Source organism: Bufo gargarizans, unplaced genomic scaffold, assembly GCF_014858855.1.
Source record: "Bufo gargarizans isolate SCDJY-AF-19 unplaced genomic scaffold, ASM1485885v1 original_scaffold_2112_pilon, whole genome shotgun sequence".
Lineage (NCBI taxonomy): Eukaryota > Metazoa > Chordata > Amphibia > Anura > Bufonidae > Bufo > Bufo gargarizans.
The window spans coordinates 228,517-248,909 of record NW_025334647.1 but is presented as its reverse complement, the minus strand read 5'-3'; the positions used below and the strand labels follow the sequence as shown (position 1 = coordinate 248,909).

Here is a 20,393-nt window from a genome sequence, read left to right as displayed (position 1 = left end):
TCCTTGCATTGTGGTTGAGGGGCTCCCAGTTACCCCTCTGTATCAGGGTCCTTAAGGGGGTGACTATAATATTGATCGGTCATCAATATCAGATAGGTGGGAGTCGGATTCTCAGCACTTCTGCTGATCAGCCATTCGAAAGGGTAAACTGGTCTGAGTGCTGCAGCCTCCATACAGCTCTTACCAAGAACATCACCCTACATTGACTAGTGGCCGTGCTTGGTATTGCAACCCAGGCCCATTTGCTTGAATGGCACTGAGCTGCACATAGGCCAATAAACATGACATCACTGGCATAGGATGAGCTCACAGCGTTCAATGGAGCTCCATAGCCTCTTCAGGATCGGAGGAGGTACTGGGAGTCGGACCCCCCACCGATCAGATATTGATGACCTCTCTAACGGCACTCCTGGAAAACCCCTTTCCCTAAGATGAATGATTTACTGTTGGTCTCACTGTATTGGATAAAGTAGAGGGTCTATGATCCTCTACCTGGTGAAGGTGGTGCCCAATGGTAGGAGGCAATCTCCAAGAAATTTTTCCTAAACCATGGTGCATCTATGGCAGGAGACGTAATCCTAGCGCCTCCACTGACCCTCTCCGTCAGCGCCGGACAGTCCGACGCTCTGCTTCGTCCGTCCTACAAGAGGTGGCGCATAAGACGCCTCAGTCTCTGAAATGTGAATGATTGTCTGAGTAAATGTACATGTTCCAACAATTAAAATCTGCCATTATTTTCTGAAATGTCATGGCTAATAAGATCATAGAATCTGCGCGGAAGACTCCGGCTTTTAACATCTAATGTACGGAAATTTATTTTATTATCTATAAAAATCCAGTGCAAAGAGCGACAAGCAGATCAGCTGCGTCCAGAGCAATACAGGTGGGTCTGTCTATCTTATCTATCTATGTATCTATCTATCTCATATATCAAAAAAAATTAACTCCACGGAACTTCCAAAAGAATTCCGTGCCTTTATTAACCAGATGAGACCTTTCTCAAGCAGTGACAAAGATACAATGGTGCCAAAAACAGGTATATATCCACCCACATAGTAATTGATAATCAAAAAACAATTAATAAATAGATCAAATTTAGTACATGATTTATACATAAAAAAAAACACCTAATATCACCAAAGTGTCCTAAAAATACAATGTACATGATTCCCTAATCAATACATATAATAAAAAGTATAGGTGCATCCACAATTTGATCACAATTAGAGGTGAGCGAATTTCTTAAAAGTCTGATTCGGCTGATTCATAGTTATGTTATTATGGTTGACTTCATATTGCACCAAGATATCTTAGTAATACAGGACTCAGTGAAATGCTACCCACTCATGCAGTGCTTGTGCAGTGCCCTGTGTACTTTATACTATGGACATATGTGGACATTTGCCCCTATTGCCACAATGCAAAGCCATCCATTCCCTGCATTATTGTACTTAGTTTCATATTGTTGAACTACTTTTATATGTGTATTGTAATATATCCTGTTTATTTGCACTGTTATTGCACTATACCCTAAGTGGAAAGGGTTAATGCATAGCCAGCTAATCCTGGGAGTCTTTATGACTTTCTACCTATGCAAAGTTTAGGAAGATAAAAATGAGACAAACCGACCTTCTGACTGTCTGGATTAGGTCTGCTGTTTATGTCTGGAAAAACTGCTTATTCATTCCCATAGACTTGCATTGAAACTCTATACAAGTCTATGATAGACAGAAATAGTTTCTGTTTAGACTGTGCTTCTCCACTCCACCTCTCCCAGTAGAAGGTTCTAGTTTAGCTAAATACTGTATGTAAGCAGTCAGAGTCCTAGTGTTCTGCAGATAGGGACCAGGCTTTTTGGAGAGACTGTGCCTGCCTGACTGCACGAGGGACCAAAAGATGACGCTAAGATAGGGGGGCTGAGCCACAGACCCTGGGTTACCAGCCTCTTGACCAGGGAGCCAGACGGATGACTGAGCCACAGACACTGGGCCACCAACCTTCTGAGAGAGGGAGAGAGAGAGAAATAAAGAAAGAAGGAGAGAGGGACAGCTAGCACAGAACCTTCTTCTGACCAGGAGGAGACTGGAGAAGTCCTCCTAGTGCATTGCCTGTATTGTTTTGCACTTGAGTTCCTCCAGTAAAGAAGCACACTGGTTCACTGCCAACCCTGACTCATTTCCCATTGGGGAGCACCATGGCTTACAATCCCTTCCAGAGAGCAGCAACACGTAGTCACACCTTAGGATCCAGTTGTATTATGACTTCTATAGCCATGACGGATCCGTCACGAACACCATTGAAAGTCAATGGGGGACGGATCTGTTTTCTATTGTATCAGAGAAAACGGATCCATCCCCATTGACTTACATTGTGTGTCAGGACAGATTCGTTTGGCTCAGTTTCGCAGACACCTAAACGCTGCAGGCAGCCTCCAGAGCGGAATGGTGACTGAACGGAGGCAAACGGATGCATTCTGAGCGGATCCTTTTCCATTCAGAAGGCATTAGGGCAGAACTGATCCGTTTTAGACCGCTTGTGAGAGACCTGAACGGATCTCAGAAACGGAAAGCCAAAACGCAAGTGTGAAAGTAGCCTTAAAAGGGTTTCACAAGATTTTTATACTAAAGACCTATCCTCCGAATAGGTCATCAGTATCTGATTAGTGGGTGTCCGACACCAGGGACCCCGCCGATCAGCTGTTCGAGAAGGCACTGGCACTCCTGTGAGTATGCAGCCTTTTCTCTGCTTTTTCTAGGCCCATGTGTCATGCGGACTAAGTGCTGTTCAGTCCTATAGAAGTGAATGGGGCTGAATGCAATACCAAACACGGCCACTACAAGGTGTACGGCACTATGCTTGTTGAGCTTCGAGAAGGTCGCAGTGCTCATAGGAATGCTGGTGACTTCTAAAAACAAAACAGCTGATCGTCAGGGCCCCCACTGATAGGATACTGATGACCTATCCAGAGAACAGGTCATCGGTATAAAAATCTCGGAAAACCCTTTTAACGATGTCCAGGGGACCCAGTGTAGTGTTGGGACTACCCCAATACTCAGCTACTGCAGTAGTCTAAAGCGGATGTTTAGCCAAAGTAGATCATGCCTAAAAAAGTTGTCCATCTTCAGGTAAAATTTTTAAAATTGTATGATATACGGGTCTACGACATTCTGGACAGTCTTCATTCCTAAAGCCATTGTAGACCTGCAGAGGCATGGTGAGGTTGGGTTTAGTTTGGGTAAATGGTCAGGTTTCTGGTTGACTGTCTTAGTATTGCTCCCATTTCTAGAACCATTTCCTAACTTGAGGTCATGTCAGGTCATATACAGTATTTGATCCACCTGCTAAACCTTAACCAATGGGCAATAAGTAACTGTTGTACATGGACGATATCTCGGCAAAGATTATTTCACCTTTTAAGAAACCTTTAGAGAGTCATTAAATAGAATCTAATTAGAAGGAGCCAAAGATAAAGGGTTGTCTACAGTAGAGATGAGCAAATAATTCATTTCAGGTCCAATTCGTCCAAAACAACCTTATGGTTTAGATTCTCCCTCGCTCTATAATTCTCTCTAATTAAATCTTAAAAAATCTTAAAAAATACTGATCAATACTAAATACAAATCAAAATTTTTGGACAATTTGAAAACAAATTGATTTAGTAATCAGCTGTGATCTGAGTGAGAAGTGTTCAATTTCCCTACAGCGCCACCACAGGGTAAGTGAAGTATTACACAGTTTATATTGAAATCAATGTCCTGTCCACATAATACATGGATGTCCTCCAAAAGAAGAAGCACACTTTATAGCCACTCTGCACTAGTAGGTGAAGGTCCTGAATTGGAATAAATTTGAGACCTCCTCTATTAATTTGTAACTGTAAATGAGTTTTCCAAATCCTGCCACTCCTTTAATGCTCTGCTGTCATATTGTTAGGTTATGCCATCAATGTGAGATAGGTGCCGGTCGCACCTCTGAGTCCTGCTCCTATCTCCAGAACGGGTCCTCAGAAATGTAGGAGAACATACCATGAAAGCACGGCCATCCTCCATTCACCGCTATGGGAGTTCCAAAAATAGTCGAGTGCTGGCTCAGCTATTGCCGGCAGTTCCATAACGACAAATGGACGGTGGCCAAGCATGCAGTCTTCATTCACCAACATGGAACTTTCAAAAATAGCTGAGGCTTGGCTATTTTCAGAATTCCTATAGTAGTGAATGGAGAGCATGCCACGCATGCACAGTGTGCTCTACTTCACTTCGGGGACCCGTTCTGGAGATAGGAGCTATCTGGCGATATGCAATTAGTGTCTGAGATGGGCCAACCCCCTTAACCTATCTCCATATGAATATGTTTAGTATAACCTTAGGCCAGTCCAGGGCAGGAGCACAGGAATTGAAATGTATTTATTTATTGACTGTATTTATTTATTTTCTGCACTTATATAGCTCTTCTATATTCCCCAGCGCTTTAGGCTGCTTTCACACTTGCACTTTCCCTTTCCGCTATTGAGATCCGTCATAACGGATGCAGACGGTTGTATTATCAGAACGGATGCGTTTTTGCTGATGCATGATGGATCCAGCAAAAAACGCTGGTGTGAAAGTAGCCTTACAGACATTATCATCAAGCTGTCCCCAATGGAGCTCACAATCTAAGGTCCCTATCAGGTCTCTATCGACAATTGTAATCCAATATGTTCTCCGTTTCTCTGTAGGACTTTTCATTAATAAATTATCCCAATCAAATCTGGCAAGACTCTCTCGCTTTTTGTGCAATCTAAAAAGTCAAACGCACCTAATGACGACGTCTAACCTCACCTAACAGGGGTCGCTCTCTGCCTCTGTGGGAGAAATCGTAATGTCTTTTCAATTAGTTTGCACTTTCACTTTACTTCTGCTCTGAATAATTAGAAAAACAATTCACATTCCGCTAGGAGATGGTATAAAGTAGTGATCCTCCGATAATTATCTTGCTGTAGTTCACTTTCCTCCGCTCCCACCAGGTCATCAGAGCACAAAGAGGACACGGTGAGAGCATTAATGAGCTCTCATTGTAGATGTTAAAAAGCTGGTATTGATCTGTTTGTCCACGGAGGAGATATTTAAGCCTTTCTGCTAAGGGCAGTAGAGACAGAGATTCGTATCACAAAGCCTTTTATCCAACCTTCTCTCTTCGACTTCAGTCCTTCTACATCTCAGCAGCATGTCTGCTTCCGGAGGTCATTCTTTTAAACTTTTTAAAACATAAAAACACGTACAGTGTTGGGTTTACTGTAGGGAGTTGCGCTTCTCGTAAAAGACTACAACTTCAGTTCCCACCAAGCTTGCAGTTCCCATTCAAAGTAACTCAAAATGCACTTTGTTATCAAATGCTGAGAGCAGGAACGTAATGGAGCTTCTTACAGCTCGGTGTAAATATTTAAGGTGTCTGAGTTGCAGAATATCAAAGGGACCATCCATGAAAGTGTGAGAAGATCTTGCAAAACTTTGGGTTTCTGGAATCTTAGAGTTGGCTTGCCAGTTCTTCTTTAGAACTTTATGTAAGGACTTGTCTATTTGACTATGGAATGGCAACAATGTATCATTGAGTTCCAGTTCTGCTTAGTTTATTTCAGATTTGTTTGTTTTGTTTTCATTATTTTTTATTTTATTTATTCATTATGTTGTCTATTTTCAGCGGAAGCCAATCGTTTGCTGGGATTTCAATGGTTCAGTTCTTTGCAATAATTTCCTCGGAGCTTAAAAAATTAGAAACAATGGGACAAATTTACTAATCCTACAGAGAACATACATTTAGACAATCTAGAGATGCACCGGATTTAACACATAGAAACATAGAAACATAGAATGTGTCGGCAGATAAGAACCATTTGGCCCATCTAGTCTGCCCAATATATCTGAATCCTATGAATAGCCCCGGCCCTATCTTATATGAAGGATGGCCTTATGCCTATCCCATGCATGCTTAAACTCCTTCACTGTATTTGCAGCTACCACTTCTGCAGGAAGGCTATTCCATGCATCCACTACCCTCTCAGTAAAGTAATACTTCCTTATATTACTTTTAAACCTTTGCCCCTCTAATTTAAAACTGTGTCCTCTTGTGGTAGTTTTTCTTCTTTTAAATATGCTCTCCTCCTTTACCGAGTTGATTCCCTTTATGTATTTAGCAGTCTCTCTCATATCCCCTCGGTCTCTTCTTTCTTCCAAGCTATACATGTTAAGGTCTTTTAACCTTTCCTGGTAAGTTTTATCCTGCAATCCATGTACTAGTTTAGTAGCTCTTCTCTGAACTCTCTCTAGAGTATCTATATCCTTCTGGAGATATGGTCTCCAGTACTGCGCACAATACTCCAAGTGAGGTCTCACTAGTGATCTGTTCAGCGGCATAAGCACTTCACTCTTTCTACTGCTTATACCTCTCCCTATACACCCAAGCATTCTGCTGGCATTTCGTGCTGCTTTATTACATTGTCTTCCCACCTTTAAGTCTTCTGAAATAATTACTCCTAAATCCCTTTCCTCAGATACTGAGGTCAGGACTGTGTCGAATATTCTATATTCTGCTCTTGGGTTTTTACGCCCCAGGTGCATTATCTTGCACTTATCCACATTAAATTTCAGTTGCCAGAGTTCTGACCATTCTTAGTTTTCCTAAGTCCTTTTCCATTTGGCGTTTCTCTCCAGGAACATCAACCCTGTTACATATCTTTGTGTCATCAGCAAAAAGACAAACCTTACCATCGAGGCCTTTTGCAATGTCACTTATGAAGATATTAAACAAAATTGGTCCCAGTACAGATCCCTGTGGAATCCCACTGGTAACATGACCTTGTTTTGAATGTTCTCCATTGACTACAACCCTCTGTTGTCTGTCACTCAGCCACTGCCTAATCCACTCAACAATATGGGAGTCCATGCTCAATGACTGCAGTTTATTGATAAGTCTTCTATGTGGGACAGTGTCAAAAGCCTTACTAAAATCTAGATATGCGATGTCTACTGCACCTCCACCGTCTATTATTTTAGTCACCCAGTCAAAAAAATCTATAAGATTTGTTTGACATGATCTCCCTGAAGTAAACCCATGCTGTTTTTCATCTTGCAATCCATGGGATTTTAGGGCTCTGGATGATACATTTGATGCATGACTAGACACTTTTGCCCAATTTTATACCACCTAATGGTTGGTTTACTTTACGACAGAGCTTTGTGCCAAAATTTTGCCACAGTTTTGGCACAAAATGTTGCATTTTAGGACATTCTTTCCAATTCTTTCTATTCGTTCCAACTAAGCCATACCACCCTTGGCATTCTAGATGCAGTGGATTTCTCCACTAAACCAAGATGCACCAAATGTGCACCACATTGTGTCAAATTTTGGTGCATTTTACGACAAGGTCTAGGATAAGCAGTAGTTAGTATTAGCAATTAGTAAATGGGGGTCAAAATCCAGGAAGGGGAACCAATCAGGTAGTTGTTTAAATAAGTTCTATCACCTCTCCTGACATGTCTGTATGTAGTAAATACTTCCCCACAAAATAATTCTGAGCAATTTTTTTCTTATAACTCTGACCTGTACTTTTCCTCTGTTATTCCTCCTAGAAATGTATGAATAAATTGATCACTGGGTTTGGGGTGTTTCTCTACACAATTAGACATGTCCAATTAGAGCTGACGGTGTCAGAGAACATAGGGCTATGGTAACACCCAGTTGTCAATTAAGTCCTAAATTTCTAGGAGGTGTAACAGAGGAAAGGCCCAGCGCAGAGTTATACTACGCAGTCTCTGATTGGCTGGCACACTCATGTGATGTCTGCACGTAAGAAAGATACAGTTGGGAGGTGATAAAGGGGAACAGCGAGAAATTATAAGGTTAATTATATAGATAATTATATAATTTTTACCCATATTTTAGAGCCTTTTTATTTATTTTTTCCCCGCAAAAAACACTTTATTATTCATTCCAATTTCAGTGTTTCAAAGACTATGAAAATGTAAATATTAACTGGTTATTTTATATATATATTTTTTTGCAACTTTTTACTGTTTTTAACTGCTTTGTGGTTGCAGCTTTTTTTTTTTTGCATAAGAAAAGTTGAGTCGCCGCGTAGACGAGATGCGTATTCATTATACATGTCTGGGGTGTTTCCCTGGCGACAGACAACTTTAAAGAAACTTGAATCAGACCCTTGACCCTCGGAAAGGGCAAAGTGCTCTCCGCCTGCGCCGAGGCCTCTTTGTCGGCTTTCACAATAATCTGACTGATTTGGGACGTCTAGTCAAACCGTGACCCGCGTGTCTGAGAAGGGGAAATGTCCAGGACTTTGTTGCACAATGTTCACCATGAAAGGGTTGGCAATTATCCTACGTTCTGGGTGGAACCGGACTGGGACGCAGAAGGAAATCAAAGCCACGTCGGGCGTCTCAAATGGGTTGTGGTAAAACAGCTTTCTTATAATGAGGGTTAAGAAAAGTCTGCTTTTAGATATTTTAATTGCAATAATAATAATAATAATAATAATAATAATAATAATAATAATAATAATACAAATATTACATTTAACCCCTTAAGGACAAGGCCTATTTTCATTTTTTTTCCTCCACACCTTCCAAGAGCCATAACTTTTTTATTTTCACATAGCCATAGGGGGGATAATATTTTTGCGGGACTAATATTATTTATTAGCGTAATTTCATTTATTATAGCTTATATTGGAAAATGGTAAAACATTCTTTATGGGGTGAAATGTAAAAAAAAATGTGTGTGTTGGGGGGGGGTGGAATTTGTATTTACAACATTCACAGTGCACATGATAAATATTGTTATATTTTCATAAATTGCATTTTTTTGGAAGCAGAAATACCAGTTATCTTTTTTTATAGTTTATTTTTATATGTTAAATTGGGAAACGGGAGTAATTCGATTTTTTAATATTGTTTTTTTTAACTGTATTTTGTAGACCACTTAGGAGACTTGATCATGTGGTCTGATCGCTTCTACTATAGACTGCAGCAGAACACTATTGCAGTCTATGGCATGCTGACAGACGGTGTTCAGCTCAGATTTTCAAGCAACCCACTATGACAGCACTGGGAGCCTTCACAAGGCCGTAGGCTGTCATAGGAATCAGAGACCTGTGATTTCACCATAGGGGAAGCCACAGATGCTATGTGTGGCATCTGAGGAGTTACATGACTGGAATTGGAATCATCACTGAACCTAGTCATTGCTGGGTTTTCCGAGATAATTTTTTTACTGATTAAGTTATGTATCCTCTGCGTACGTCATCGGTATCTGAACGGTGGGGGTCTGAAACCTGGGACCCCCTCCAATCAGCTGTTTAAGAAGGCAGCAGAGCTCATGTGAGTGCCACGGCCTTCAGTGCCGTACATTGTATAGAAAGTGTGCGTGGTATCATAGAAGTAAATGTGGCTGAGCTGCCCCAGGCCAGGTGACAGGTGAACGTGTCGTCACTGACCTAGGGAAAGCAGCGAGAAGGCTACTGCGCTACTGCAAATGCTGCGCAAACAGCTGATTGGTGAGGGTCCCGGGTGTCAGACCTCCACCGATCAGATACTGATGACCTATCCTGAGGACAGGTCATCAGTATATAAGTCTCAGAAAAAACCTTTAAAGACGTCTCCAGTGTTAGTATCTATCTATTATCTATCCATCTATTATCTATCTATTATCTATCTATCTATTATCTATCTATCTATCTATCTCCTATCTATCTATTATCTATCTATCTATTATCTATCTATCTATTTTCTATCTATCTATCTATTATCTATCTATCTATTATCTATCTATCTATCTATTATCTATCCATCTATTATCTATCTATCTATCTATTATCTATCTATCTATCTATCTATCTATCCATCTATTATCTATCTATTATCTATCTATTATCTATCTATCTATTATCTATCTATCTATTATCTATCTATCTATCTATCTATCTATCTATCTATCTCCTATCTATCTATTATCTATCTATCTATTATCTATCTATCTCATATCTATCTATCTCTCTAGCTATCTATTATCTATCTATCTATTTTCTATCTATCTATCTATTATCTATCTATCTATTATCTATCTATCTATCTATCTATCTATCCATCTATTATCTATCTATCTATGTCATATATATCTATTATCTATCTATCTATTATCTATCTATTATCTATCTATCTATCTCTCTCATATCTATCTATCTATCTATCTATCTATCTCATATCTATCTATCTATTATCTATCTATCTATCTATCTATCTATCTATCTATTATCTATCTATCTATTATCTATCTATCTATCTCATATCTATCTATCTATCTATCTATCTATCTATCTATCTATCTATCTATCTATCCATCTATCTATCTATTATCAATCTATTATCTATCTATCTATCTATATATGTCATATATATCTATTATCTATCTATCTCTCTCATATCTATCTATCTATTATCTATCTATATCCCATCTTTTTATCTATCTATCTCTACGTCCCACTATCAGCATTTTCCACCAGATTCATTGATTTGATGATGCGCATTGTGCGCGCTCTCTATACCACATTATTAAATAAAGCTCCATCTCGGTGTAATTTTAGGGATTTCTTCAGGGTGATACTATGTAACGGATATAATGTCGCCCCTTGATACAAATCCTCCAAAGACCCCTTCCCGCTTCACGACAGAGGGACCTCGGTTTCTTTCCGCTGGGTGTGTACAGTAAATATCAGCAGACGCGCTCCCGGTTATATATGAGTAGCCGTTAGTAAACCATGGCCGGGTCTCCCGAGGGTTTTAATGATAGTGACTTGTAGGAATAAACAATGATGCTGCGTACACAATACGGGGGTGTTATTAACAACGCGCTCTCATTCTGTCATCAATTAATTTAATCTCTGCTTTTACAACTTATACTGATTCCATACGATTCTGGGACGAACTTTTACATTTTGGAGATTTGTTTTAATATTAAAATAAAAAGTCAAGGTCAAATACTGAGGGAGGAGCCCCAACCAAAAAGTGTTTTTCACTTTTAGCTCCTATTTCCCAAAATCAGTAACATTTTATCTAGAACATTACAACTTGCATTATAGTCTTGAACTTTTTCACTTTGCCTTAAACCTCCTCCATGGCACCAAGGTAGCTCCTGCCAGGTGCCTGTAGGTAGCAGCATCGCTACAGCTGTTTACAGAACTCTTTAGAACTCTAGGCTCAGCCCCACCCCATTCACCCAACACTCAATTGTACTTCCTTTTGCACCCCTAAAGATTGTCTCCATTAGTCCCATAGACTCTGAAGAGAGCAATAGTGCACATACTCGACCAGCTCTCAAAGTTCTCCTCACTGTGGTCATGCAGCAAGAGGGAATACAGGGCTCACGATCCTTGTCTATATTTCATTGCGGGGGGGGTTGGACCCGTAGCTAAAAAATAGTAATTAAATATAAAACTTTATTACTTTCCCTTGAACCTCCTCCACAGAACCAAGGAAGCACCTTCTACTTACCTGTAGTTGCTGTAACTGTTTACAGAACGTCCATTGAACTGTGCACTAAGCCCCACCTCCATCCACCCAACATTCATCTGTGCTCCCTCGTGCACCCCTAAAGATTGTCTCCATTAGTCCTATAGACTTTGAACGTAACAGTAGCATACATGCTTCACTGGCTCTCCTCTCAAAATTCCCCTCATTGTGATCATGCTGGGAGGAGGAACAGGGGGTTAAATTTTAGGGTGGGCTCCAGTTATGGGGCGACCAGCGATCATCAGATATTTATGACCTATGTTGTTTTTGGGGAACCAAACTCCCTTTACAATTTTTCTTAAATGGATTGTCTAAGATAAGAAAAAAAAAGTTAGTTTTTTTAATCAAAAAGAGTGTCTCTATTTTTTGGGCTGAGTCATTTGTAACATTGAACTAACAGTGGTGCTGTTTTTGGGGAAACATAGATCATTTACCAAGATAAAAGTACAAAGTAAATATGGGAGCAAAAAACTTTGGAAACAGTGCTTGGCCTCACACTATGCCTTATCACACAACACAACTGATCCCAATTTTTTGAATTTTTGGGGAGAAGTTTAAAGCGATGTTTGCCCATCGTACATATTTATGGGTTTGAGGAATTGAAATGCCCTCATTTGTAATTTCTATCGGTTCCTCGTTTGATCTAAATCTCAGCAGAACGGTTAAGACTCGCTCCTTTCATTTTTCCATAAACTATCCAGATTTTCAAAAACTTAAGTCTTCCCCAGAGACCCCTCAAAGTCCATTAAAGGGAAAATGATGAAATATATGTAAAAGTAAATTAAAGACAGAATCAATCGACAAGTGGAAATGGCGCTGAGATGTATTTGATTATGGTGATGGGATTAAAGGGACGACGTCTCTTCCTTCATCATTGATTCCAAAGTCACCTCTGTGTGTTTTTTCGTTCACAGTAAAGGAGCAGCGGCACAATTAACATTCATTTTAATGATCTGGTAATATGATGTATGATCTCGAGATATGATGAATACTAAAAGGAAAAATCAGGTGGAACCTTGTACAAAATCCTGTGTCGGGACACTGATGTTCTTTCCAACGGAACGCGTGACCGTGAAATTCCCAGTTACGCCAGATACCATGTTGTGTAGGGCCTGCTCAGCTGAATGTAATGATACCTTTCACTAACGGTCCATTCAGACGTTCATAGTGTTTTACGGTCTGCAAATTACTGACGCCGCACATCGCCGGCACTTGAATAGAGGATTCCTAGGACATGCTCTATTTTTTTGCGGAGCTGTGGACCGGAAATTCAGGGCCATGGACCAGAAATGCGGTTGCGGACAGCACACTGTGTGATTTCCGTATCTTTTCCGGCCCCATTGAAAATAAATGGGTCCGCACCCGTTCCGCATAATTGCGGAACGGATCCGGATCCATTCTACGGACGTCTGAATAGACCCTTAGTGATCTGTTGCATCAGTCCCAAGATAAATGACTTTTAATCCATATACAAATAACCAGTTAAGTGCACTGTGGGCGGGGCCAAGCCACACTGTGCACCCTTGCTCCTCCTGCTTCCTCTACCAGCCCCTCCTTCCTCCAAATTCCTACATAGTCATCTCGCCTCGCCCTGTCAATCCAGAAGTAGAGGCAGGGGCTGGCAGAAAAAGCAAGAGGAGCAAGGGTGCACCAAGTGGCTTGGGCCTGCCCTCAGTGCACTTAACTTCTTATTTGCCTATAGAAGGTAAGAATGTTAATTAGAAAACTGCTGGGCCTCTTGTTTTTTGGTTCGGATCTGGCCCAAAACACCATCAGGAATTTTCACGTTGGCCATGTTTTCCAAATGGCATGCTTTGAACTTGAGCAAAGGGGTATATAGGACCGGGGGCCATGGCTAGTGAGGGGGCTGGAATGGAATCTGTCCTGGGTGCCAGGTAGGGGTATTTAGATAAGAAACCGAACTGAATGGACACCGAGCTATGACTCTAAGCAGGACCTCAAATGATGTGCTTTGAAGGAACACTCCAGGTAAAACAAACAAATTCTTATATGTAGACTAAGCCTGAGGGGGCGGGGCATGACACATAAAGATTCAGAGAATATCAATGAAAAAATTGAGTGGTCTTACTTCACCCCTCACAGTGTATCAGTCCTATAAATTTGAGGTCCTTCACCCAGGGCAAAAATTCAGTTTGTTGCCCTAGCTTTACCTCTAAATACCCTAAATACCCTAGACAAGGCAGAAAGGCCCGCTGGTACCCAGAAGCTAGAGCAGCCTCCATTCCCGAGTTACACTCCTAGTCCTTTCGCCCAGCTTAGACTTTAAGACAGCCCATTTAAAAAATAGAGTGTCCACCTAAGCTGAACATCAAACTGGGCCAAACCTGGACTATCCAAATATTACATCACCAAAATTTCTGGATCTGATTCCAAATTGCGGCAATATACTGTATGTGCAGATTGTTTGTATTCTGCCACATGTCGCACACTATGACCCACTTTTCATGAGGTTTTCATCTGGTAACTGGATGCAGGTGACAGTAGCTGTCGCCATGTTGTACAGTTTCCTTCTCGTTGTAGGCTTCTCCGAGAGAACAGGTGCTTCCTCTGTCAATGGTGTCGGCTGAATAGAAATGAAGCAGTGTTACATGTAGTCAGGGCCAGAGGTATAAACAAGCGAAATGTGTCTAAAGATGGTTTTATGATCATTTTAAATTCCCTGGTGGCATTAGCGAATCATTACGTTAATTGTAAATTCCCTTAGACGGGGAATAAAAGGTTCATTTTAATTTCTATGGTGGTCTAGGTCATTGAAAATTTGTTTTACTTTTTGCGGTGGTCTAGGACAATCAGAGGATTAATTTTACTTTCTGGTTTAGGGCACGGAAAAGATCATTTTAGTTTCCCAGGTGGTCTAGAGCAATGAAAGGTTGACTTTAGTTTGTCTGGTGGTCTAGAGCATTGAAATATTAATTTTACTTTCCATGGTGGTTTAGAATTAGGACAACGAAAGATTAATTTTACCTTCTACCGGTGGTCTAGGTCTTTGGTGGTTGAGGGCAAGGAAAGGTTGATTTTTACTTTCCCTGGTGGTCTAGGACAATGAAAGGTTAATTTTTCTTTCACCTGGTTTTGTAGAATATTGAAAAGGTAATGTTAATTTACCTGGTGGTCTAGGGTGATGAGAGGTTGATTCTACTTTCCCTAGTGGCATTGGACATTGAAGGGTTAATTTTATTTTACCTGGTGGTCTAAGACTATGAAAGGTTAAGTTTAATTTCACCTGGATTTCCTGGATATTAAAAAGTTAATGCAAATTTCCCTGGTTGTCTAGGACATTAAAACATTTATTTTACTTCCCCAGTGATCTAGGGCAACAAAAACATGAATGCTATTTGTCCTGGTGGGCTCGGGCAGTGAGAGGGTCAATGGAAAATTCTGATTACTCCTAGAAATCCTATCCTCAGGTGAACAAAATGTTGGACCCTGGGCAATTGCCCAGTTTTCTTCTCACTAGAACAAGCCCAGCATGTTAATGGCTAGTTTGCTTATGATTAATAGGGGTAGCTCTTTTAACGAGAAAGGACAAGATGGTCATATGGGGGGTCACCATTTCATTGAAAGGGAAAATGTCCCTAGTAATAGGCCGATAGACTGTATAATTAGCTATTTTCTATTTGGTTTTATAATTGAAGGACTCACACATGACTCTTGAGGAATAATTCTTAGGCCCTGAGATCCAGCTAATGATAGAGGAGATGTTGAGTCAAGTGTCCCATTGCCATCTGCATTGTCCACACTCCATGGCGAAACGTCTGACAGATCCAGAGAGGTCATTTTACCCAGTGAACCACACGGTGAATGTGTGGGAAACAGTGATGCCTCTTTATGAAGGATTAGGGCTTATTTGCGTCATAACCTTCTAGGTCTCATCTATGAATATGCAAAGGACACTTAGGAGTTTTCTCACCCATTGTATGGACCTGTGTTAGATGGACGATTGACAATGAGGCAACCCCCTAATTATTCCCCACTTAACTCATCATCTTAATTACTCACCTCAGCCACATAATAAGGGTCCTCGCAGATTTATGCAGAACACAACCTGAAATAATTGTTTCTAGGGCAGAAGCTAAAATAATAGATCCTCCCTCCTGAGCAGACATCAAACAGCCCAACGTGGCTGCACCGTCAATTAGTGAGGATCAGGGGAGCTGATATCGGGCTCTTAGTTCAGGCCACTGGTCTCAGACTTTCACACCGTGAGAAAATCCTGCAAACATCTCCAAGGTGCAGATGTCCTCCAGGCCCAGGTGACCGCAGACCCCTGTGTGACAATAGATTGCAGGCTAATTGGAGGGCCTGAGAGATTAGAGGAACTCAGAGCTTTTCACTGTGTGCACCAGTCAGGGACGGAGGCGGTGATGAATGTGAAGAAAACTGAGATCTACTGACAAAACAACTGGAGCAGGATCCATCTATCTATCTATCTATCTATCTATCTATCTATCTATCTATCTATCTATTATCTATCTATCTATTATCCATCTATCTATCTCTCTTATCTTCTATCTATCTACAAATACGTCTATAAATTTGGAGTGCTGCCTCTTTTCTTTTGGAATATTGTTAGCAGGACATTGGCCTCGGGTTTCTTTCTTCCTTTCTCTTTCTTTTTCTCCTTCTTTTTCTTTCTTTCTTTTCCTTTTTCTCCTTTTTCCTTTCTTCCTTTTTCTTTCTTTCTCTTTCTTTTTCTCCTTTTTCTTTCTTTCTCTTTCTTTTTCTTTTTCTCCTTTTTTCTTTCTTTCTTTTTTTCTCTTTCTTTCTTTTTCTTTTTCCTTTCTCTTTCTTTTTCTTTCTTTTTCTTTCTATTTCTTTCTTTCTTTCTCTTTCTTTTTTCACCCTTTTTCTTTCTTTCTCTTTCTTTTTCTTTTTTCTCCTTCTTTTTCTTTCTTTCTCTTTCTTTTTCTTCTTCTTCTTTCTTTCTTTTTCTTTTCTTTCTTTTTCTCCTTTTTCTTTCTTTCTCTTTATTTTTCTTTATTTTTCTTTCTTCTTCTTTCTTTCTTTCTCTTTCTTTTTCTTTTTTCTCCTTCTTTTTCTTTCTTTCTCTTTCTTTTTCTTTCTTCTTTCTTTCTCTTTCTTTTTCTTTCTTTCTTTCTTTCTTTCTTTCTTTCTCTTTCTTGTTCTTTCTTTATTTTTCTTTCTTTCTTTTCTCGCTCTTTCTTTCTTATTCTTTCTCCCCTTGTTTTCCAAGCTATGAAATGCATTAGCACAGTCCTATAGTGTAATTTTTTTATATAAATGAGCCCCCCCCCCCCCCATTTATTTACAGTTATTCTGCTGATGTCACCATACATGAGAGCTGGTGTTCTGACCAGGGCTGTGGCAGAATGTGTTACTACAGTGATCAGATATCGGGCCCCTCTGCAGACTGACACATCAGGTAGGTGATCACACAGAATGTGTACCTACAGCCTCCTCCGCTTGTACAATCACTTCACTATTTACACAGAGAGCTGCTCGCACTTCCAGTATCCGTCTGTAATGTGTGCGATAGGAGGGTAATTGAAAATAATTTCTTTGCATCTAATCATCAAGGGCGCACTGATAATTGCCTTTAATAATTAACAAGCTATATTGTTTAAGGAAACATTAAAATGTAAGAAAAAATATCTGGGCAGATAATGTAGAGAATGCGGGTGAGGATCTCAGCGGTGGGGGGGGGGGGGGGTAGCAATCTGATTTTAGATTGGTTTGAATATTGGAGCTTCACCGAGAAATAGGAACGAGCTTTACTGATTAGTTTAGTGTTTATATTCTGAGGATTCACACATAGAAATAATTATACCGGAACTAAAAATGTTACAAATATAACAGGATGACGATCATGATTATTATTATTACTGTTATTACTAATTTGTATAAAATGTCCCCTTGCATTACAGGATAAGTAATGTATGTACACAGTGACTGCACCAGCAGAATAGTGAGTGCAGCTCTGGAGTATAATACAGGATGTAACTCGGGATCAGTACAGGATAAGTAATGTATGTACACAGTGACTGCACCAGCAGAATAGTGAGTGCAGCTCTGGAGTATAATACAGGATGTAACTCGGGATCAGTACAGGATAAGTAATGTATGTACACAGTGACTGCACCAGCAGAAGAGTGAGTGCAGCTCTGGAGTATAATACAGGATGTAACTCAGGATCAGTACAGGATAAGTAATGTATGTACACAGTGACTCCACCAGCAGTATAGTGAGTGCAGCTCTGGAGTATAATACAGGATGTAACTCAGGATCAGTACAGGATAAGTAATGTATGTACACAGTGACTGCACCAGCAGAATAGTGAGTGCAGCTCTGGGGTATAATACAGGATGTAACTCAGGATCAGTGCAGGATAAGTAATGTATGTACACAGTGACTGCACCAGCAGAATAGTGAGTGCAGCTCTGGAGTATAATACAGGATGTAACTCAGGATCAGTGCAGGATAAGTAATGTATGTACACAGTGACTGCACCAGCAGAATAGTGAGTGCAGCTCTGGAGTATAATACAGGATTTAACTCTGGATCAGTACAGGATAAGTAATGTATGTACACAGTGACTGCACTAGCAGAATAGTGAGTGCAGCTCTGGAGTATAATACAGGATGTAACTCAGGATCAGTACAGGATAAGTAAAGTATGTACACAGTGACTGCACCAGCAGAATAGTGACTGCAGCTCTGGAGTATAATGCAGGATGTAACTCAGGATCAGTACATGATAAGTAATGTGTGTACACAGTGACTGCACCAGCAGAATAGTGAGTGCAGCTCTGGAGTATAATACAGGATGTAACTCTGGATCAGTACAGGATAAGTAATGTAATGTATAGACACAGTGACTGCACTAGCAGAATAGTGAGTGCAGCTCTGGAGTATAATACAGGATGTAACTCAGGATCAGTACAGGATAAGTAATGTATGTACACAGTGACTGCACCAGCAGAATAGTGAGTGCAGCTCTGGAGTATAATGCAGGATGTAACTCAGGATCAGTACAGGATAAGTAATGTAATGTATGTACACAGTGACTCCACCAGCAGAATAGTGAGTGCAGCTCTGGAGTATAATACAGGATGTCACTCAGGATCAGTACAGGATAAGTAATGTATGTACACAGTGACTGCACCAGCAGAATAGTGAGTGCAGCTCTGGAGTATAATACAGGATGTAACTCAGGATCAGTACAGGATAAGTAATGTAATGTATGTACACAGTGACTCCACCAGCAGAATAGTGAGTGCAGCTCTGGAGTATAATACAGGATGTAACTCGGGATCAGTACAGGATAAGTAATGTATGTACACAGTGACTGCACCAGCAGAATAGTGAGTGCAGCTCTGGAGTAAAATACAGGATGTAACTCAGGATCAGTACAGGATAAGTAATGTATGTACATAGTTAGAGATGGCCTTGCGGTTCACCAGCGGGTCGTTTCGTGGTGAACTTTGCTAGTTCGCGATTCGCCAAACATGCGAACATATGGCGATATTCTTTTGCATTGCGCCAAACTTTGACCCATGACACATCCATCAGGTGGGACAGGACAGCCAATTGAGACGTTTCTGCACCCCATGGACACCCCCCCAACCCTATAAGAGAACCCGATGGCCGCCAGTTTACATGATGTGTTTTGCCAGTGTAGGGAGAGGTTGCTGTGTGGAGCAGGGACAGACTTTTAGGGACACCAAATGCTAGCTAATAGGGCCACAAAAGTGCTTTTAAGGACTGGTAACATTGTGCTGTCGATAGGTGTGATATAGAGGGGTGTGATATACTTATAATATACTTTCTAACATAGAAATTATATTATAGAGCATTTGTATTGTGCAGCAGTTGTGTGCGGTTCTGCTGCGATACTGCAGGTATATAGAGGGACAAACGCTATTGGAGTAACTAATTGGAGTAACTAATTGCAACTGTTGCCCCCCAAAAAACTGCCTTAGGGCTGTGATATACCTTCTTCCACAAAATCCTGATTGAGGGGTGCTATATACCTGTTTCCGCCAAATTCTGATTGAGGGGTGCTATATACCTGTTTCTGCCAAATACTGATTGAGGGGTGCCATATACCTTCTTCCACTAAATACTGATTGAGGGGTTCCATATACCTTCTTCCACTAAATACTGATTGAGGGGTGCTATTGCTATATTCCTTTCTTTCACCAAATACTGATTGAGGGGTTCCATATACTTTCTTGCACAAATACTACTCTTCTCTACGGACTTTGGCACAGGGTCATTTGTCCGCCACTCCACCTTTCACCGTGCCGTTGTCGGGTTCATCTGTCACAAGGCAGGCTTCCGTGGCCCAAATGTTGGAGCGTAAAAAATGATGACGCCGCATAATCCTCTTGCCCAACGGCTATCCACTGGCTTGTCGGAACTGCTAGCCCGCCAATTACTGCCATATAAACTGGTGGACTCTGAGACCTTTAGAAAATTTGTGGCCATTGGCACACCACAAGGGAAGGTCCCCCGGAAGGAAATATTTCTCCCAGAAGGGCATCCCGGAGCTATATGGCCACGTTCAATGGCAAATGAATATATCTCTGGCATACAGTGTCGGTGCCAAGATACATCTGACCACAGACACGTGGTCTAGCAAACACGGGCAGGGAAGGTACATAACTTTTACTGCCCACTGGGTGAACCTTCTGACAGCTGTCAAGCATGAAGACTTAAAGGTGGGAAGACAATGTAATAAAGCAGCACGAAATGCCAGCAGAATGCTTGGATGTATAGGGAGAGGTATAAGCAGTAGAAAGAGTGAAGTGCTTATGCCGCTGTACAGATCACTGGTGAGACCTCACTTGGAGTATTGTGC

The 20,393-nt window shown here is 40.8% G+C and overlaps 1 protein-coding gene across 1 annotated transcript; it reads right to left on the bottom strand.

Moving 5' to 3' along the window:
* Nucleotides 1-14,012: 14,012 nt before the first annotated feature.
* On the bottom strand, nucleotides 14,013-16,653 carry LOC122923974 (putative uncharacterized protein DDB_G0271982; the record flags this gene model as incomplete). The annotated part of the gene is made up of 3 exons (XM_044274877.1): nucleotides 14,013-14,136; nucleotides 16,348-16,398; nucleotides 16,540-16,653. Coding segments are annotated over 3 exons (289 nt in total), but the record flags the coding sequence as incomplete, so codon positions are not given.
* Between the last annotated feature and the right edge of the window lie 3,740 nt (nucleotides 16,654-20,393).